General features: G+C 37.4%; 1 protein-coding gene across 3 annotated transcripts in view; it reads right to left on the reverse strand.

Annotated features, from left to right (window-relative positions):
- Positions 1-6,343: 6,343 nt before the first annotated feature.
- Positions 6,344-20,758, reverse strand: part of LOC108972325 (tau-tubulin kinase 2) — a gene marked incomplete at its 3' end in the record, with an annotated part of 206,105 nt that continues 191,690 nt past the window's right edge. For all 3 annotated transcript variants that reach the window (XM_018938860.1, XM_018938859.1, XM_018938863.1), the window contains 1 exon segment: positions 6,344-6,427. In XM_018938860.1, coding sequence (XP_018794405.1) covers positions 6,344-6,427 — 84 coding nt within the window.

The following is a 20,758-nucleotide window of genomic DNA, read 5'->3' on the forward strand; positions in this document are numbered from 1 at the left end:
TGTACTAAACTTTGGCACTTGTTGCCTAGATTTCAGTGTAGAGCGTATAAAATGATCACGAGATTAGAAGATGCGTCTGTCACCAGTTTGACGGTTCTCTCGACTGCCACGATGTGAGAGGGGAAATCACTAAATTTCCATACTCCGACMGCCCTTTTATGAGTTCTTCCTTAGAAACTGAACAAAGAACTGGTGRAACAGTCAAGGTAATAGTCTTCCAGTTAGTCATATCGTAATAATTATTAGCTTTGAAATTCAGCTTTGGCACTWTATTACATCTAACCCYTCCATTTACAGTGTCAGACTCTGCTTCTCTGGCTGCCAGAAGACGGTCAAGGGCCAACTTTCTGACTTCTATCCTGTTGAATGGATGAATCGACAACCTTACGCAGTTTAGCAGGTAAGTATCTCGACCTTTGAATTGCAGCATAGAGACGGCGCGAGCCATCTTTGATTGAACTGTTGAATCTTATTGAGAACCACAAAGGTGAGTACACTGTAAGTATGTATTTGACCAAAATCTTTATTTCCTTTGTCGGTTTGTCAGTAGAAATTTATAATTTCAGAATTCTATTTGCACAGGTGAGCCAGCGAGATTTGCACATGTTACCTGGATGCATCGMYGCTAAATCTGAGGAACATTGACCGGAAATAACAGCTTCCGATATTTTATAGAGATAAACTTGGTCTGTGCTAAGTTGGGTMGGATTAATAACCTCAGAAGGTAATTGGCAGGATGGAAAACTTTCAAATTTGACAACAGGCAACTTCTCACAATCAGGGAGCAGTTTACCTATGTCGCCAGAGAATGTATTTTACTTTTTGAGACACCATCTATGTGTTCGAAAAGAGCACGAAATGGAAGTTCGTTGAAATGTAGAAGACAAACAACCCACTGCAATGGCCTACCTATTCTTTCTTCTAGTTTCCGAATGATTCCACCTTTCCAACCTGTGTTCGTGTTGGTGCCATCAGCACCGACAACTTCTAGATGTTCCACATCAACTGAATTGCATCTCATCCTCAGCTGACCCGGAAGGAGAGGTGGAGTGGCCAAAGTAATGACAACCAGGTTCCGCTATAAGAGAAATATGTTCCTCTTTGACAGTGTCGCGGTAGTACTTTTCACCTTCGCTGACTTGTGTAAGTGTATTGTCTTTGCGGCCGTCAAAATACAGCCCATATACAGAGTCAATATTTTCGGTGTTTTGAAGCTTAACTCCAACCCTTTTTTTGCCCGACTAATCTTGCATTTGTCAGTGACAAAGCTAGCCTGATCCTGTTATCAAACCTGCTTTTTTGGCATCCAGAAAAGCAGACGAAACAATCAAGGCCGATGACTTTTTGAAAGTATTTTCAACCTTTTTTGCAACTATTTCTGTAACCTCTTTACTCCTAGGTTCATAGTTATCGCCTCGGAGTCGCCCTATACGAATCTTTCAAACTGATAACACAAAAGAACATCCTGGTAAGTAGGTAACTGGGACTCAGAGAGGTTGTACGGATATAATATTTGTGTGGAGACCTAACCGAACGTGTCCTTTGGCGTAGGTGAATGAATGTAATGTAAGTCAAGAAGTGTGGCCGCAAGCCGATTTTCACCTTGCGCTGTGGCGCGCCGCACTTTCGCTCGTATCTCGGGAACGATTCGTCCTACGGCCATGATCATATACCATTTCGGTAGCAAATGACGTGACAAATAACTATTAGAAATCCCAAATCGAAAAAAAACCGGAATCGACCCACCCTAACGTATATCGCTTCTAATTGATGTTACTTTCAACGCGATAAAATAAATATGGATGATGATTGAAAAATTTTCGTTTTATTTATAAATTCCCTATTTACGCAAGCTATATGCTCAAGAACGTCACAACCGATTTCACTGAAAATTGGTGGGGAGGTAGCTTAGAACCAGGGTTATCTCTTTATATTAAAATTCATTCAGAACTAGAAAAATTATATTTCAGATCATAAGCATTTGTTTACAAGTTTAAAATTTTAGTAATTCAAAAATAGAAAGAAATAAGTAAAAGTTTATATATCCATACATTGACATTTTCGTCGTGAAAGCATTGCAGATACTTTGCTAGATTATAGACGAAGTACGCAAATGCATTCATAACAAACCAAACCCGATATCTAGCATAAAAAGTTTACCGAATAACTGTAGTGTTGATAGAAAGGTCTATTATAATTTAAGATATACAGAAATGATAGAATAGAACTGCCACCAAATACGCAGTGCAATGGATTAAAACTGGCTCAGTAATCATTCGATGAATAATATACCACGTGCATTCCAAAAGACTGAAGCCATGACCTTACCAACCGACTTGCTTATCTTTCCACGTTTGAGAACTGTTGAACCATTTGACGACATGTTGGCTGACAGCCGAGTGGTCTCGATTTCACTGGTGCACAGCCTCAATTCAACAGTATTTTTCCTCCAAAACGCAATGCTTTATGACTACACGAAATGCTTTTTGATTTGGTGTCAACCAAATACCCTATTGCCTTATTTAAATAAGTTACGCAGATACAGATATTCCATAATAAAATCAAAATGGTTAATAACGACAAAAATCAAAATGGACCTGCAGGAGCTACACGGAAAAGCAGGCTATTAAATTTATTTACAGCTAAACAAGAATCTGCATTAGATTTGCATCTGCACCGACTCAAGAAAAATCTGAATCGTAATAGAAATAAAAAGCCAAAATTTTAAAAATCTTTGGACTCACATCTAAGCGACTTATTACGTCAGAGTTGAATCTGACGATTCAGACCTACCACAAAATTTGAAACAATAGGCTTACGCAATATACGAGAACTGCTTAGACCAGTTTGAAGTAACAAAAGCTATGATCTCCGATCAATTAAAGCTAGTAACCAGTTGCACTTACTCCACATCCGAGAGTAGAGCTGCCACAAATAGATAACCAAAAGGCAGATTCTGCCATCCATCTCAAGGTACAGGCAAGTGACACAAAATCGTTTTTTTGGAGGATAAGAAGAATGGCTGTCCTTTACCCCAACCATCCGCAACTATCAAAAGCACAAAAATTGTATAACCTCCGGTACAAAATTAAAGGTCAAGCAGGTATGATAGTAAAACAGTTCGCTCCTAATGACGAAAATTTTAATTTTGCTTGGGAAGCTCTAAAATCACGTTAAGAAAATGAAAGAAAAGAAAGAAACAAGTGTACAATTCGTCAAACTAGAGTCCATAGTATCACATTGTTTGTCGATACTATCGACACAAAACATCCGCATAGATAGATCTCTATTCTGGTAAATATGTATGTACATACATATATACGCCGCAATACCAGAAAAATCGTTTTTATTGTGGGAACAATCAATCTCATCACGAGAGAAATGCCAAACAACACAACAAATGAAAGATTTTCTAACTTTCTATGATGAAAAAGCGGAAAGAGTAAAGAAAAAAATAGTCAGCACAAAAAAAATTAAACACGACCATACATATATACGCCGCAATACCAGGAAAATCATTACTTTTGTGGGAACAATCAATTTCATCACGAAAGAAGTGCCAAACAACACAACAAATGAAAGATTTTCTAACTTTCTATTATAAAAAAGCGGAAAGAGTAGAGAAAAAAATAGAACAAAAAAAATTAAACACGACCAAAATCGAAGCTTAACCAGACTTCAACCGAAAAGAAACAAAAAAGAAGGCATTCACAAAACATTAAGACTTCAAGCTAGAAGGAACCAAAAAACAAAAAGCATTCACAAAGCATTCTTGTGTGAACTATGCACAAGAGAGCATAAACTTATATGCTGCGACAAGTTAAAAAAAAAAAACTAAAAATGAATGTAAGAAATAATTTCGTGAGAAAATTATGTATAAATTGCTTGTCACATGCGCATTCATGTAAACATTGCAAAAGCTAATACAATTGCTTATATTATCACAGAAGTCACCATTCAATGCTTCACTACAGCAAATATCCCAACAATCCCAATATAAAAAAATCAAATATACATATGCCTCCAGGAGGACCTTTGCCAATTATGATTCCTGACCCAAAATTTGTGAGACGAACAAGTAAAATACTTGTAGAACTGCAGTTTTGCTGATACAAATACCGCGAAGGGTAAACTATTCCCCAAATACCAAGCCAAACAATATGGCTTCTGCATATCCATATTGCACAACATCTATGTGCGTACACAAAGCGATGCCATGTTCCAGTACGTTTCAGAAAGTCGAAAAATCGGCACATACAATATATTTAATTCAATATTGCGTCAAAGATAAATTTTTAAATAATAAACAAAAACTCAAAAGGACTATTAAGGGATTACCATATTCGCATTCCGATACAGTGACGCACCTACGCATACAAAAAGCAATGGTCGCTGTTATCGCTTCTCATATGGATGGGTTATGGGAATCAGCTGTATAAAGTTTCAAATTAATTATGCAGAATTCTCTACTTTAAGAATTGAAGCAAGATCCATGGCTAAGGAGTATCTCGCCTTATCTGAGCCAGGCGTTGAGTTACTGTTCTTCATAAGCCCTGAATAAGTAAAATACAAACCATTGCCGATAACGCAGAAATGGCAAAAAATAAACAACTGGTATACCAAACCGATAAAGTAAGAAATTATAAATAACCGCTAATAAAATAATAAAACCAAACAAATTAAAATAATGTCGTTAGAACATTCAAAAGCAAATTACTACCACAAGCATCACTACTTCCATAAAATACAAATTTCTATTACAAGCAAAACCGCTTCTTACAGCTAATATTCTGTCGGCTCCTCCACCAACACTATTTAAGATACAGTTTGATAGTGCCAAATGCGTTCTTTTTCCCATGTGTTTGCTTCTTTACATAAAAACATAACCTTTGTTCTATATTTTTTTTTCGATCTAGCTGAACAATTTGATTCCTTGACTTTCACAAAAATTACTATAAATATATAATTTTTTTCACATACATATCTAAACAATAATATCCTAATACAATCAATTCCGATATTCTGATTGACGTTTTTGACATCAACTCAATATGTAAACTTAAGATTCTGTGGTTGAGTTTATATCACGTATGTATATGTATCTCATTTGAATATGATATTAATACAATTTAAGCTTGCTCGAATTGTAATATAGGAATAAACCTAAGTGAGTCTATGACATATAATTAGTTACATATAGTTGATCTTTGCAAACGTATTATATGAAATATTCCGTTACAAAAAATATCCCTAAGAGGATTTTTCGAAATTCAAATTATTTTCCGAGTTACAGCTAATTTTGTGACGCGCCGACAAAACCGTTTCGCAACCGGTGACAACTTGAAACTCGTTTTTCTCATAACTACATTTCTAGAAACGGTGTACATGATATCTCAACCGATTCGCATGAAATTTTACGCAGAGCTTTCTTATACATTATAGTATCACACTACGAAGAGCTTTCGAGAGATTTTTCTTTTTTTTTTTTAATTCCGAACCACAAAGAATCAGGGAAAATACGGAACTTTTTTTTAAACCTCCACCGTTTCGTATAATAATTTTTTTTTCAAAAACGTTTCGTAGTGCGATAACTACACTTTTACTCTTCACTTATTTCGCTAAATTTTCATTTTAAGTCACGGAAAGGATTTATAACCTGCACACCAGGACAAGCCATTGTTTATCAGTCTATATTTCGCCGACCTGCATTTTTTTAAATTTAATTTTTTCTCTTATATTATTTATGTTTTGTGCTCTTAGAATATCAGTAAAAACCGTGTATACAAACAGATAGTCAAAATAATTTTTGATTTTTTTTTTTATCGCGTCACAAAAAAAAAATACCTAAAATTCGGGCTTCTAAACAAGAATACCCCCTTAAGCAGTAATCCATGCCGAATTTCGTGAAGATACCACGTCAAATGAGAAAGTTTTCCATACAAGCCCTTGAGCTATAGTAATCCGATCTGAACAATTTCTTCGGAGAATACATTGTTGCCTTAAAAAATAATCAATACCAAATTTCGTGAATATATCGGGCCATACAAGAACTTGATTCCGATTATTCAGTTTGTATGGCAGTTATATGCTATAGTTGACCCATCTGAACAATTTCTTCGGAGTTTATATTGTGGCCTAAGAAAATAATGTATACCAAATTTCGTGAATATATCTTGTCAAATGCAAAAGTTTTGCATATCAGCACTAGACTCCGATCATTCAGTTTGTATAGCAGCTGTATGCTATAAAAGCCCATCTGAATTTCTTTGTATATTTTATCTTAGAAAATAATCTATGCCAACTTTTATGAAGATACATTGTCAAATGTGAAAGTTTTTCATACAAGAACCTGACTCCGATCGTTCAGTTTGTATGGCAGCTGTATGTTATAGTAGTCCGATATCCGCAGTTCCGACAAATGAGCAGCCTGTTGAAGAAAAAATTACGTTTGCATAATTTCAAAATAATATCTTAAAAACTGAGGGACTAGATCGTATATGGTTAAGTCGACTCAGCTCAACACACTTATCATTTATATAAGTACAGTAGCGGACAAAAAAATGGGACACTTAGTTGTAGTGACTTTAAATCGATGTAGTGTTAACAAATCAAACTTTATTATACAAGGAAGTATTTATTTTAGTAAGTACATTATTCAGCTACAATAAAACGCTCTTATTTATATTCCTGAGTATACACAAGTATTTCAAATAAAATGTTGACAACAATTTTGGCTTTGCGATCGCAAAACTTGAGTATATGTGAAATTAGTGGTAAAATAAATTTTATCAAAACTACTGTCGGTGTTTTCCCTCAGAGATATGCGAAGACTAAGTCTTTAAAACACAAAACGGGTGCCGGACGCCCGAAGGAGACTACTACCAAGGATGACCACTCACCATATTTAGCGGATTAGTATTCAGATCAGATTTAAAACAGCTGAAGACATCAGAAGCGAAATTGAGAAGTTAAATGGAACCGTAAAGAGTACGCGAACAGTACAACGGCGCCTCCGAGAAGTCGGACTAGTTGCCTGTCGCTCTGCCAAATTTTTCTGCCACGATTTACGGTAAAAATGCAACAAAAACGCTTCCAATGGGCAAAACTGCGTAAGACCTGGACCAAAGAAGATTGGAGAAAAGTCATGTTTTCAGATGAGTCCAAAATTAACATCTTCAGTTCAGACGGAATATCGTACGTTCGCAGAAGAGTTGGTAAACGTTTCAGTAATGAGTGTGTCAAACGTACCGTCAGGCAGAGGGGGAGTCGGATGATGTGGGGATATTTTTCCTATCAAGGTGTTGGACATTTGGCCTTCATTGATGGAAATATTAACGCCATTAAATACCAACAGATCTTACAACAAAATCTAGTCCCTTCAACTGAAGAGCACTATTCCTATGTGGACAACATAATTTTTCCGGATGATTCTGCGCCATGTCATCGAGCGAAATCGGTAAGTAACATTTTTTTATATTACATAACCTTAATAACATTTCATTTTTACAAAGACATGGTTAATACACATTTTAATTTTTTTCGGATAAAAAGCAGAATTGGGTGCTTTATCACTGGAGGCCAAGAAGAGACCAAGAACTTTGCCGACATTCACCTGGGCATCCCTTGCTTCTACCACGAACAATTGTATATGTCGCGAGCAAAAAACATTTTTATTTACGTAGAAAACAATAAGTCCCGCAATGTTTTTTTGACGGGGTAAGCATAATCAACTTACCTGTTCTATCACTTATCAAATTTTGTAAATTGATCTTTCCTTTGCTCAAATTTTAATTCTTTTTTCTGAAGATGTGAATAGTCATTATTTTTATTGTTAATACACAATTTATTTTCCTTAATAAAGCTAATTATTAATAAAATAAAAATGTTTTTTTTTTAATATCATAGTATAAATTGAGGAATAAGTAAATAAGTTATGTACAAGAAATAAAGAGATGCTTCAAGAGTTCTTTTCAAAACGATTATTTAGTTACCAATTTCATATTTTGGTGTGGACATTGAAATAGCACAGTAGGCCTCTTCAACGAAATTAAAAAAATTTATTAGAAATGTTTTAAGTGTTATTGCTTTTAGCACTCATAACGTTAATATTTTGTAGTGCGTAAACTAATCTTCAAAATTGCTTGGCATTGTCGAGCAAACTTTTTACTAACTTCTGGCGCCTACTTTCTGAAATTGCATACTATACCTCCTCGATCCCAGTCCAAAGTGCTTCAGCTTCAACGAGCCTAACGACGATGCAACCACAGTCGTAAATGCCAAACCCCATCCAATTTATTTGCGTGAGCGTAGCTCAAATACACTTGTCTCCAAACTAAGCAATTTAATAGGCACAAACAATTTTCATATTGTGCCCTTGAAAAAAGGCAACATAGATGAAACAAAATCCAAACATACATTAAAAAAAATTTCATGGATATTGTAAAGTACTTGTCAAACAATAACAAAAATTACTAATCTTACCAACTGAAGAGCTCAAAAGGCCTAGTTGTTGTCATAAAAGGTATAGAGTCTTCGGTAAACTCTAACGATATTTTTAACAGGAACAAAGTCCCACAAAAAATTCTAGGTTTTTTTTTTAAATTCACAACACTCAAAACCTCGCCAATAACTTAAATGAAATCCGATAAGTTTCGTATACGCATATATAATATATGTATATTATTATTTCGTTATTATACTTAACATAAGTAACAATAGTTAGTATATATATTATAATAATATTTTGTTGTAAGATCGCTTGGACGAAGTATAGTATATTGACATTCGGGATGGTTGAAGAATTGCACGCAGGACCGTTGTCGTTATCAAAAGTATAAGCGAATGTTGATTGCAGCGCGCGGGTTGGGTGTTGAAACAACGAAAATTGATGTGCGAAGTGTCTGTAACGTATGTTGACGTGCGAAATGTCCGATTAGGTTGATGATGTATGCTGTTATCCTGCGGTGATCGCTGGCTGAGGGTCATGGTGCTGTCCTAGGGTGCGCCAGTTTTCCCAAGGCAGAGTGGTGTATAAGTACATGACAGAGAGATGCTTAAGTCATTTGAACACAAATTGTAACCAACTAAAGACAAATTAAATACACTCGATTTACAATTTAAAATATCTGCGCCATCGCAGAACTACCGTTGATGAACCACATAACAGAAATGGTAAAGTACAATATACAAACTGACAAGAGTATGGACACACGAAAGCATATTGCACTCTACGCTGTGTCTGTGTGGTGTATTGTTTACATCCTACTTCAAAATGTACTCTCAAAAAAGAGGACTTAAAACAAAAAATGCAGCAATTGTGAAGGAAATCACACTGCTAACTACAGATGTTGCCCTATATACAAAGATTTGAAATCGACGTTGTCACAGTTTGTCACGTTTTTTCAATCACGTCGTAACAAAATGATGAATATTCCTCCTAATGAAGATATAGAAGATATAGAAATCTTCGTCCCTATTTCAAAACCAGTAAATCTTAAAGACAATGCTACACAAGGAAGCTATGAAAACGTGGTAAAAGGCTACACTGCACAAATGCAATTGTTCCAAAACCAACCAAATGGAAGCGTTGAAACTATGATTTTCAACCTTACCCAATGTATGACACAATTTATGAAGTCAATGAAAAATATCATTCAAGAGATAATCAAATCACAAAACCAAATGTTGCAAACTTTTTTAAGTAAAAAATTAGTGTATTGAACATTTGTTTGTGGAATGCAAACGGTGTTAACCAACATATATTGGAACTTATTAGATTTCTGAGTGAAAATAATAATGATTTAATGCTTTAGTCAGAAACTCATCTTACGAACAAAAACAATTTATTTATACCGGGATTTAGAATATATGTTACAAACCACCCAGATGGAATGGCGTATGGAGAAACAGCAGTGTTGGTTAGGAAATGCTTAAATCACCACGCATTCGAATCTTATGCCACAGCGCCATTACAAGCTGCAACAATAACTATAAAAAATCGCTGCGGGGACTGCCATATACTGCCCACCTCTGTTTAGAATTACAGACATCCAATTTAATAACTTTTTTGGATATTACAATGAAAACACACGTATTGGGGCTCACGACTAATTAATCCGACAACTGTATCACACTATTATAAATAACCTTGACATAATATCTCCTTGTAAGCCGACATATTGGCATAGTGATCGTAACAAAATACCAGATTTAATTGATTTTGCTGTAATCAAGAATATAGATAAATCGCACAGAACTGCTGATACGTGTACTGATCACTCTCCTGTACTAACAAATTTATGTGAACAACTCATATTCGTTGACCCAAAAGTGGGTCTAACATCTTAAAAACGAACTGGCTAAAATATCAAAAATAAGTGAGTAGCCACATAAATGTTGAGCACAAAATAAATACAGGAAGGGATGTTGAGGAATGCATAAGAGAACTCAATGATATAATAACTAGCGCAGCTGTCTTAGCAACACCAAACAAAATATTTGAATTGTCCAGCTTACCGAACACATTTAACGAGTCACTCGAGTCTTTCTCTTCACCTTTCGAAACTATTAGATTCATTACAGAGCTTAAACAAAAAAAAGTTGCTGGGATATGATAATATTACCCTAAAAATGCTAATTGAGTTACCAAATATTGATGTAAAAGTGCTCATAGCACGATTACTCTATCTATAGAATTACTAACGAAATAAGAAAAGCTAGTTCAGACGTTTGATAATGTGTGGCATGAAGGTCTTTTATAAAAGATTGAAAACATACTACCTTTAGAATTGTATAGAGCATTGGAGTCAACAGACAATTTATGGAAAAAGTGGGAGATTTCATATCTGATGAACGACAATAAGGACTGGCCTACCACAGGCCAGTGTTTTGGGTCCAACTATATACATCATATATACAGCAGATCTTCAAAGAGCTAATAATGTATTAACATCAACTTTTGCGGATGACACAGCTTTAGTGAGTCGTAACAAATGCCACTTAATAGCATCAAGAATATTATCCGAGCATTTAAGGTCTGTCGAAGAATGGCAAAAGTGTAAGCATGTTACGTTTCCGGTAAGATCAAAAAAGTGTCCGGCAGTAAAAACGAACAATATTTTAGTACCGCAAGAGAATCAAGTAACTTATCTTGGTATTCACTTAGATAGAAGACTTACGTGGAGAAAACATATATTTAGCAAAATAACTTGAATGAAGATAAGAGAGGCCATAAAGCCGATTTGGATGTATGGCATTCAACTGTGGGGTACGACCTGTGCAACYAAYAYTGATATAATACAAAGGTTCCAATCAAAAATGCTTAGATCAATCACGTGTTCACAATGGTACATGCGTAATGAAAATATCCCTAAGACCTTGGTATTTCTATGGTAAAGAAAGAACCAGAAGACAGCAGAATTAAATATTAGTATATCTAAACTCCGAGATCACCCAAACCATTTGGCTAATACTGCCTGCATACTAAGGAGCAACGTATCACCAAAACAGCTCCATCACTGCTTGAGCTTGTCAGCAGCAGCAGATTCAATAAATAAAAAAAGATTTTGTAAAAAAAAACATACATATCTTTTTTATATGGGTTTTGCAACGGGATTTTTCTCAGAGCGTAACTACTTTCGCAGTGAGTCAACTCTTCACATTTTTAGCTGCGTTTTTTTGATCATGGCCATGCATAAAAATGTTATTAATATGCATCGTTTCGAACGCGAATGGTTCCATAGTATATTTGAGAATGTTGAGGTATGAAAATTGGTCTATTCTACCAACTAGTCTCAGCAATGGTCCAACGCCATAACAGCAAAACGATCCCCAGGGCATTACGAAAGCACCGCCGAGCTTAGCGGGTTTTGTAGTGCATCTCGAGTTATATGCTTAACACCGGGCACGATGGACAAATGGTTTGCCATCGGATCCAGTATGATTATTTCTCCTATCAAACTGTTTTATTTTAAGCAAAGTTCAGCCGTGCTCTTATGTTTCTTTGGGACAGCAATGGTGTTTTTCGACTCATTCGTCCAAGCAACTGAACATCATTGATCCGCCTTAAGTTTAAAAGAATTAGTCTTGTGTTTATGATATGGCTCTATCAGCAGTTCCGTTGTTTTACGTGCAGGAGTTTTGCGATTTTTTTATTTTTAAGCAAATTACGATCGCTTTTAACAAAATGTATGGCGTTATATACAAAATTCATAAATATGGCAATCTGATTTGGATTTTTGTCACATTTTGTGTAGACCAAAAATCATTCTTCAGTAAATCAGGGAATTCCTTGAAAAATCAGTGAATATGGTGACCCTATATATATAGAGCTTTACAATCGCACTAAGAACTTCACGTTACAGACGTTCCTAGTCTACACCATGTCTGCCTATTGGACACTGTTCAGTTAGTACTCCTACCTCTTGTCTTATATCATTCCTTTTAAATTTTAATAAAATAATCAGGGATAATCAATAATTTAATAAAATAATCAGGGATAGATATCTGCAAGTAGGCAAAAAAATTCCCTAATTTCCGCAGTCTAATTGTAGGCTGATGTTCATTCTGACTACTTTCCATATTCCGGTTTGAAGAGCTTGAAACAAATATATATCTATATTTGAAACTAAAAAAAAACGACTAAAAACCGCAATCACGAACGCGAACGCACACCGTTATTATTTAACTGGTAATTTCAAATTTCGTATACTTCCACAGGCACAGACAATTCTTCTTCTTCTTGATTGGCGTAGTCACTGCTTACCCGATTATAGCCGAGTTAACAACCGCGCGTCAGTCGTTTCTTCTTTTCGCTACGTGGCGCCAATTAGATATTCCAAGTAAAGCCAGGTCCTTCTCCACCTGGTCCTTCCAACGGAGTGGAGGTCTTCCTCTGCTTCCCCCGGCGGATACCGCGCCGAATACTTGCAGAGCTGGAGTGTTTTTGTCCATCCGGACAACATGACCTAGCCACTGTAGCCGCTGTCTTTTAATTCGCTGAACTATGTCAATGTCGTCGTATATCTCGTACAGCTCATCGTTCCATCGAATGCGATATTCGCCGTGGCCAACGCGCAAAGGACCATAAATCTTTCGCAGAACTTTTCTCTCGAAAACTCGCAACGTCGACTCATCAGTTGTTGTCATCGTCCAAGCCTCTGCACCATATAGCAGGACGGGAATTATGAGTGATTGTTTGTCGAGAGAGGACTTTGCTTCTCAATTGCCTACTCAGTCCCAAGTAGCACCTGTTGGCAAGAGTAATTCTGGGTTGGATTTATAGGCTGACATTGTTGGTGGTGTTTACACTGGTTCCCAAATATACGAAAATATCTACGACTTCAAAGTTATGACTGTCAACAGTGACGTGAGTGCCAAGTCGCGAGTGCGACGACTGTTTGTTTAATGACAGGAGATATTTCGTCTTACCTTTGTTCACTGCCAGACCCATCTGCTTTACTTCCTTGCGCAGTCTGAAGAAAGCAGAACTAAAGGCGCGGGTGTTGAGGCTGATGATATCAATATCATCGGCATACGCCAGCAACTGTACACTCTTATAGAAGTTGGTACCTTTTCCATTTGTTTCTGCAGTTCGAACTATTTTCTCCAGAAGCAAGTTGAAGAAGTCGCACGATACGGAATCGCCTTGTTTGAAACCGCGCTTGGTATCGAACGGCTCATAGAGGTCCTTCCCGATTCTGACGGAGCTTTGGGTGTTACTCAGCGTCAGCTTACACAGCTGTATTAGTTTTGAGACATCGCGGCATAAAGGCAGCTCCTTTTCGTGCTGTCGAAAGCAGCTTTGAAATTGAAGAAGAGGTGGGGTGTATCGATTTTCCTTTCACTGGTCTTTTCCAAGATTTGGCGCATGGTGAATATCTGGCCGGTTGTTGATTTACCTGGTCTAAAGCCACACTGATAAGGTACAATCAGTTTGTTGTCGGTGGGCTTTAATCTTTCACACAATACGCTCGATAGAACCTTATATGCGATATTGAGGGGGCTTCTCCCACGGTAGATGGTGCGGTCTCCCTTTTTGTGGATTGGGCATAGCACACTTAAATTCCAATCGTTGGGTATGCTTTCGTCCGAACATATTTTATAAAGCAGTTGATGCATGCTCCCTTTCAGTTCTTCGCCGCCGTGTTTGAATAGCTCGGCCGGCAATCTATCTGCCCCCGCCGCTTTGTTGTTCTTCATGCGGGTAATTCTTATGCGAACTTCTTCCTGGTCGGGCCATCGATTGGGTCATCGATTGGGGAAACGGGTTCACCTTCTCCTGGCGTTGTGCGTTCACTGCCATTCAGCAGCCTGGAGAAGTGTTCCCTCCATATTTTAAGTATGCTCTGGGCATCGGTGACTAGATCACCTTTGGGGGTTCTACAAGAGTATGCTCCAGTCTTGAAACCTTCTATCAGCCGCCGCATTTTTTCGTAGAATTTTCGAGTCTTTCGGCCAGCCTATCAAGCTCTTCGTACTCACGCATTTTGGCGTCTTTCTTTTTCTGTCCGCAAATGCGTCTCGCTTCCCTCTTTAACTCCCGGTATCTATCCCATCGCGCACGTGTTGTGGTCGATCGTATCGTTGCGAGGTAGGCAGCCTGTTTCTCTCCGCGAGACACGGCACTCCTCGTCGTACCAGCTGTGCTTTTGTACTTTCCGAAAACCAATGGTTTCGGTTGCAGCTGTACGTAAGGAGTTTGAAATGCTGTCCCACAGTCCCCTTATACGAAGTTGTTGACGAGTGCTCTCAGAGAGCAGGAGTGCAAACCGAGTAGAAAATCGGTCGGCTGTCTGTTGTGATTGCAGCTTCTCGACGTCGAACCTTCCTTGTGTTTGATGGCGTGCGTCTTTTGCTGCACAGAGGCGSGTGCGAATCTTGGCTGCAACAAGATAGTGGTCCGAGTCGATGTTACGACCGCGGAGCGCACGCACATCTAAAATACTGGAGACGTGTCTTCCGTCTATCACAACATGATCGATCTGGTTGGTGGCTTTTCGATCCGGAGACAGCCAGGTAGCTTGATGTATCTTCTTAGGCTGGAATCTAGTACTACAGTTAACCATATTTCGGGCCCCGGCGAAGTCGATCATCCTCAAATTATTTGGGGATGTTTCCTCGTGGAGGCTGAATTTACCGACCGTAGTGCCAAAGATACCTTCTTTGCCCACCCTGGCGTTAAAGTCGCCAAGCACGATTTTGACATCGTGGCAGCGGCAGCTCTCATAAGTGCTTACCAAGCACTCATAAAAGGCATCTTTGGTCACATCGTCCCTAAATTGGTTTCTTTTTGAGGGACTATAGCAGTGTAACACTTTCAAAATTTTATGTTTTTTTTAGTTTTTCGATAATCTATACTTACAAAAATATCCTGTGAAATCGGCAAAGGCCTATCTTCAATAGTTTTTGAGTGCCAGCGTTTTAAAGAGGGACAGGTCGCAGGTACAGGGTTCATCCGGAAAGTAATAAGACTGTTTTTCTTCCGCCGTGACTGATATCACCGCCGTCCAAGAAATGCGATTGACGGGACAAGGATAGAGACGAGTAGGTCCTTGTGCCATTTACTACAGTGGCCATATAAAGGAGCGCAAATTTGGTGTGGGATTCGCGGTGGGAGAGAGACGTCGGCGAGTACTGTCATTCACCCTGGAACGTTTAGCCACAATCCGCATCAAAGTGATGTTGTTCTACAAATCGCTGATTAGAAATATGGTTATCTGTAGTACTAGATTCCAGCATAAGAAAGTTCATCAAGCCACCTGGCTGTCTCCGGAACGAAAAACCACCAACCAGATCGATCATGTTGTGATAGACTGAAGACACGTCTCCAATGTTTAAGATTTGCGTGCGATCCGAGGTCCTAACATCGACTCGGACCAGTATTTTGTTGCAGTCAAAATTCGCACCTGCCTCTGTGCAGCAAAAAACGCACGCCAACAAACACAAGGAAGGTTCGACGTCGAGAAGCTGCAATCACAACAGACAGCCGAACGACTTTCTGTAAGACTTTCACTCCTGCTCTCTGAGTGCACTCGTCAACAACTCGGTATAAGGGAACTGTGGGACGGGAACCGAAACCATTGGTTTTCGGAAAATGCAAAAGAATAGTTGGTACGACGAGGAGTGTTGCGTCGCAGCGGAGAGAAAATAGACTGCCTACCTCGCGACGTTACGATCGACCACAACACGTGCGGGATGGGTTAGATACCGAGAGTTGAAGAGGGAAGCGAGACGCATTTGCAGACAGAAAAAGGCCGAAATGCGTGAGTATGAAAAGCCTGACAAGCTGGCCGACAGGGGTAATGCTCAGAAATTCTACGAAAAAATGCGGCGGATAACAGATGGTTTCAAGACCGTAGCATACTCTTGTAGAACCCTCAGAGGTGGTCTAGTGACTGATGCCCAGAGCATACTAAAATTATGGAGGGAACACTTCTCCAGCCTGCTGAATGGCATCGATGACGATGGAGGAGACGTTCTATTGCCCGACCATGAAAAACAACAAAGTGGCGGTGGGCGATGGATTGCCGGTCGAGCTATTCAAACACGGCGGCGAAGAACTGATAAAGAAGATGCATCAGCTTCTTTGTAAAATATGGTGGGACGAAGGCATCACCAACGATTGGAATTTAAGTGTGCTCTGCCCAATCCACAAAAAGGGAGAACATGATTGTTCCATCGAAGTTATGACTATCACCATTGACGTGGGAGTCAGTCGCGAGTGCGCCGACTGTTGGTTTGATGACAGGAAATATTTCGTCTTGCCCTCGTTCACGGCAAAACCCATTTGCTTCGCTCTTTATCCATTCTGGAGACTCCAGAACTTACGGAGCGGTTGTTGAGGCCAATGATATCACTGGGTATCATACATAAAACGTGAGCGTGTCCTCGGACTAGATTGTTTGAATAAAAGGTGCTTGTCGTATACATAATAAAATTTGATATATTTGGTTTTACTCACTGCTCAGGTTTGATCTCGTCTTGCTCAGTTCGAACTAAGTTCGATGAGCTTGTGCTCATTTTCATATGCATAAAAACAAGCTTTTGCACGAAATCATGGCTGAATATTTTGCCACAAAGAAATACAAAATGTTATCAACAGCGTCAAACAAATTTAGAACGAGGACAAAAAATTATAGAAATTACATTTTTTTATATAATTAATAATAAAATGATAAATACATAGATTTGATGATAGTAGCATCTGTTGGTTGGCTAATTATTTGTTTGCGGAGTCAGAAGAAGCACGTGGTGGTATTCTCAACAACATTAATAATTTTCGACTGTATTTAAGATTTTGTTCAGATCCTGTATACCAAAATGGTATAGCCACACATGTTGGTGTCCATTAATCAACTGTGTCGCGAACTATTGCGGAAGTTTCGAAACTTATACCAAGCGAGTGGATAAAATTCCCGAAAAATGCAAATAAAAGATGTTCAAATGAAATGGCAAGCAGATTAAAGCTTTCCATTTGTAATTGGAGTGATTGATTGTACTCATATTAAAATTAAAAAACCCACAACTCAAAATGTTAACCTTCAAAAACAAACAGCATATAGCTAAATGTAAAATAAAATAAAAAAAAAACTACAGCTTGATCATCGTGCAACGGCGCTTTCTTTGCTGTTTCGCTACTGATGTAGCTATTGTTTTTATTTCTGATGTTGTTGTTGTCTCTTCTATTGTATTAAGAGTACAGTTGTCACTATTGATTCCAAGAAAGAGATGAACTGTAAAAAAATAAATGAAGAGCGAAATCAACTGTTGTTGGAATTCGATAACGGTGCGCTTGGAAGTTTATTTGATGAGGAACTAGAATTATCATAAAGCAATTGTCCCAGTTTAAAAAAAAAAATTGGTTATTGTATATTTATATCTATATTATTTTTTATGTAATATTTCATATTAGTTACTTTTTTATTGTTTTTCTACATAAGCTCAATGCCAAATTTTTGTCTAATTTCTTTTACACATGCTTCTATTCCTTGTTTTTAATACTTGGTAACTGCCATTTCTTTAATAAATATTATTTTTTTTTTATTTTTTCTACCAACAATTTTATCAGCAACTCTATCTACTACTGCGTGACCAATAAAAAAAAAGAAGGTAAAAACAAAAAGTCTGCTGCACCAACATAACTTCCGGTAATTCGGTTATAAACGGCATGAACATGTGGTGTTCAAATAAAAGCACACAAGTTTTTATTTCTTGTTTTGGGCTAAAGGAGGTAAGGGAAAATATTCTTATTACATTGTGTTTATTAAAAAATACACTTAGTATCGTTCTGTGCAGATGCAAAATAAAAAATGCCCTCAAGAAAAAGATGAAAAAGAGATACAATTTCATTTTAAAAATGTACCCAACATTGCTCTTCGGTACAACAAAAATAATAGAAAAGTTATTTTTGGGTAACACGACATTGGTCCCATTCGGGTATAAATTAACGCCATCATAGCTGCTGCGGGCTCAACGCAAACATTTTTGGCGCATCAACATCATTCTCCCCGATGCTAATCTCGACTCTATATCAACTGCTGTCGATGCTTCGTGGCACCGCTGCTACAACAACTTAGGCTACTTAGGCTTCGTGGAAATGAGCTGCAACTGCATTCTTTGCCAAGGCGACTACGCATTCACAACAAGTAGCGAGTGCAAATTATTAAACGGGGTGCTAAAATCTAAAATTGAATAAACAAAACAAACGCAAGTGCACGCTTTCAGTTTTTGGCTCTCTCTTTAACAACCTTTTTCAAATATCATTATACAATACATACAGTATGTCTCATAAATCTTTTCATATGCCAACATTTGACGAAGTAAAATGTTCAAAGTGAATTTTGAAATTAAAGCACATATTTATTTAAGAAGTTTTTTACAACACAATAACTGTCATTATATTTTTTATTATTTCACAGTATATTAGAACAAATAAATCAAAAAAAAAATTATTTATTTATTTATTAAATGAAAAATAATAATACAATTATTATCTTACAGAGTAAGAGGCACTAGCTGCCAGGGCTTACGGCTTACTGCCCTAATAAAACTATATTGTCTTAGAATATTAATATATTAGTCAGTAAAAGGTAAATATGAGATCAATATTACTGTCAGTACAATTATTAAAATAATTGATGTTAGTAAAGAAGTTATTTGGATCTAAGAAAAAGCCTTCAGCGTATTTGAAATGGGTTGGTCATCAAATAGTGACCTTCTAGTTGCACTAAACCTAGTGCATTTGACCCATCGGTGTAGTTTTACATTCGTTCCGAAAAGGAGCTCTGTATTCTTCAAAAAGGCGCTGGAATACTGTTGGGCTTGTGGTTGACTTGGCGTGACTTGTTAAACCGATATGGAAAGATGAGTAGCTTAAGTCCCAAGATGGTGATCTGACGGGAGGCAGAAAAGATGGTTTCGAGTCTATTCCTGAAATTTTAGCGTATTCCAGCACTCTGTGCAATGTTGGCGTGAGTCTTGGGGTTTTATTAGCGGCCCATATCGTTGTGATAGTATCATAAATAATACTATTTCTGCAGAGACAGATCTTTGGGATAATCCCCATAGTGGTATATTCAATTCTTTCTTGTAAGGTAGGCATCCCAGCTTCGGCTTAGATGCATTGAATCGGGTATGTTGGAAAGGCGCGTATACTCCTTCGTACGGCTGCATGATACGTCGAAGAGATCAGTTTTATATTACTCTTTGCACTATTTCCGTATATTCGTAAGCCATAGTCAATCTTCGACAATATTATAGTCTTAGTAACATTGATTGAAGAGTTTAGAAGATAGATAGTTTAAATCCGTATATCTATGTTTGCGACATATATGAAAATATTTGCACTTATTGAGCGACAGAGTCGCTCCAGAACAATTGACCAGTTAGAGATATCGGTTAGTATTTTTAGAAATTTATTTTTAACAGTGTTTAGATTGCTTATTTTAGAATAGAGTAAAACGTCATCTGCATACATAATGTGGGAAACGTTCTTATGTCTGCTAATTATGTGGCTTGATTCATTAAAAGCGATAGCAAATAGCATTACGGAAAGGAGGGATCCTTGTGGGATACCATTTAGTTGGTTATGTAAACTGGAAAAAACATTATTTAATTTTACTTTGAATTTACGGTTAGTGAGAAAAGACTTGATAAAATGGTATATTTTATTACCAAATTTCCATTCTTCTAATTGACGTAGAACTATGTGAGCTCCAACACAATCAAAAGCCTTTTCAAAATCTAGACTGAGTGTAGAGATATGATTGCGGGAAGACAAACCATATGAGACGAAACTTTCAAAAAGGAGGAGCGCGTCGGAAGTTCCTTGCCCCTCTTTGAAAGCGAACTGGTTTGGGCTGATTAAACTGTGTTTAGATGTGTAACACATAATGCGTTTTGAAACGATTTTTTCTATTAACTTACTCATGCAAGATGTAAGTGAAATAGGTCTATAATTTAGAACTTCTGAGGACGGGTTAGTAGACTTTGGTACGGGAACAATTGTTGAAATTTTCCATTTTTGTGGATAAATTCCGTCCGTGAATATTTGATTGTACAGATTGATTAATAGTAATCGTAATTTAAGGGGCAATTTTTTTATCATATCGTATGAAATTCTATCTCCGCCATGAGCTTTATTTGAGCAGATATTGTACTTTCGAATTTTAGATAAGTGATCTCTGATTCTATTAKTTTAGCTGGTGAGTTAAGCTGATTGTAGCTGCGACTCAGAGTTTCATATTTTTTATCTATAAAA

This window comes from Bactrocera latifrons, unplaced genomic scaffold (assembly GCF_001853355.1).
Source record: "Bactrocera latifrons isolate USDA-ARS-PBARC rearing strain unplaced genomic scaffold, ASM185335v1 scaffold_392, whole genome shotgun sequence".
Classification (NCBI taxonomy): Eukaryota; Metazoa; Arthropoda; class Insecta; order Diptera; family Tephritidae; genus Bactrocera; species Bactrocera latifrons.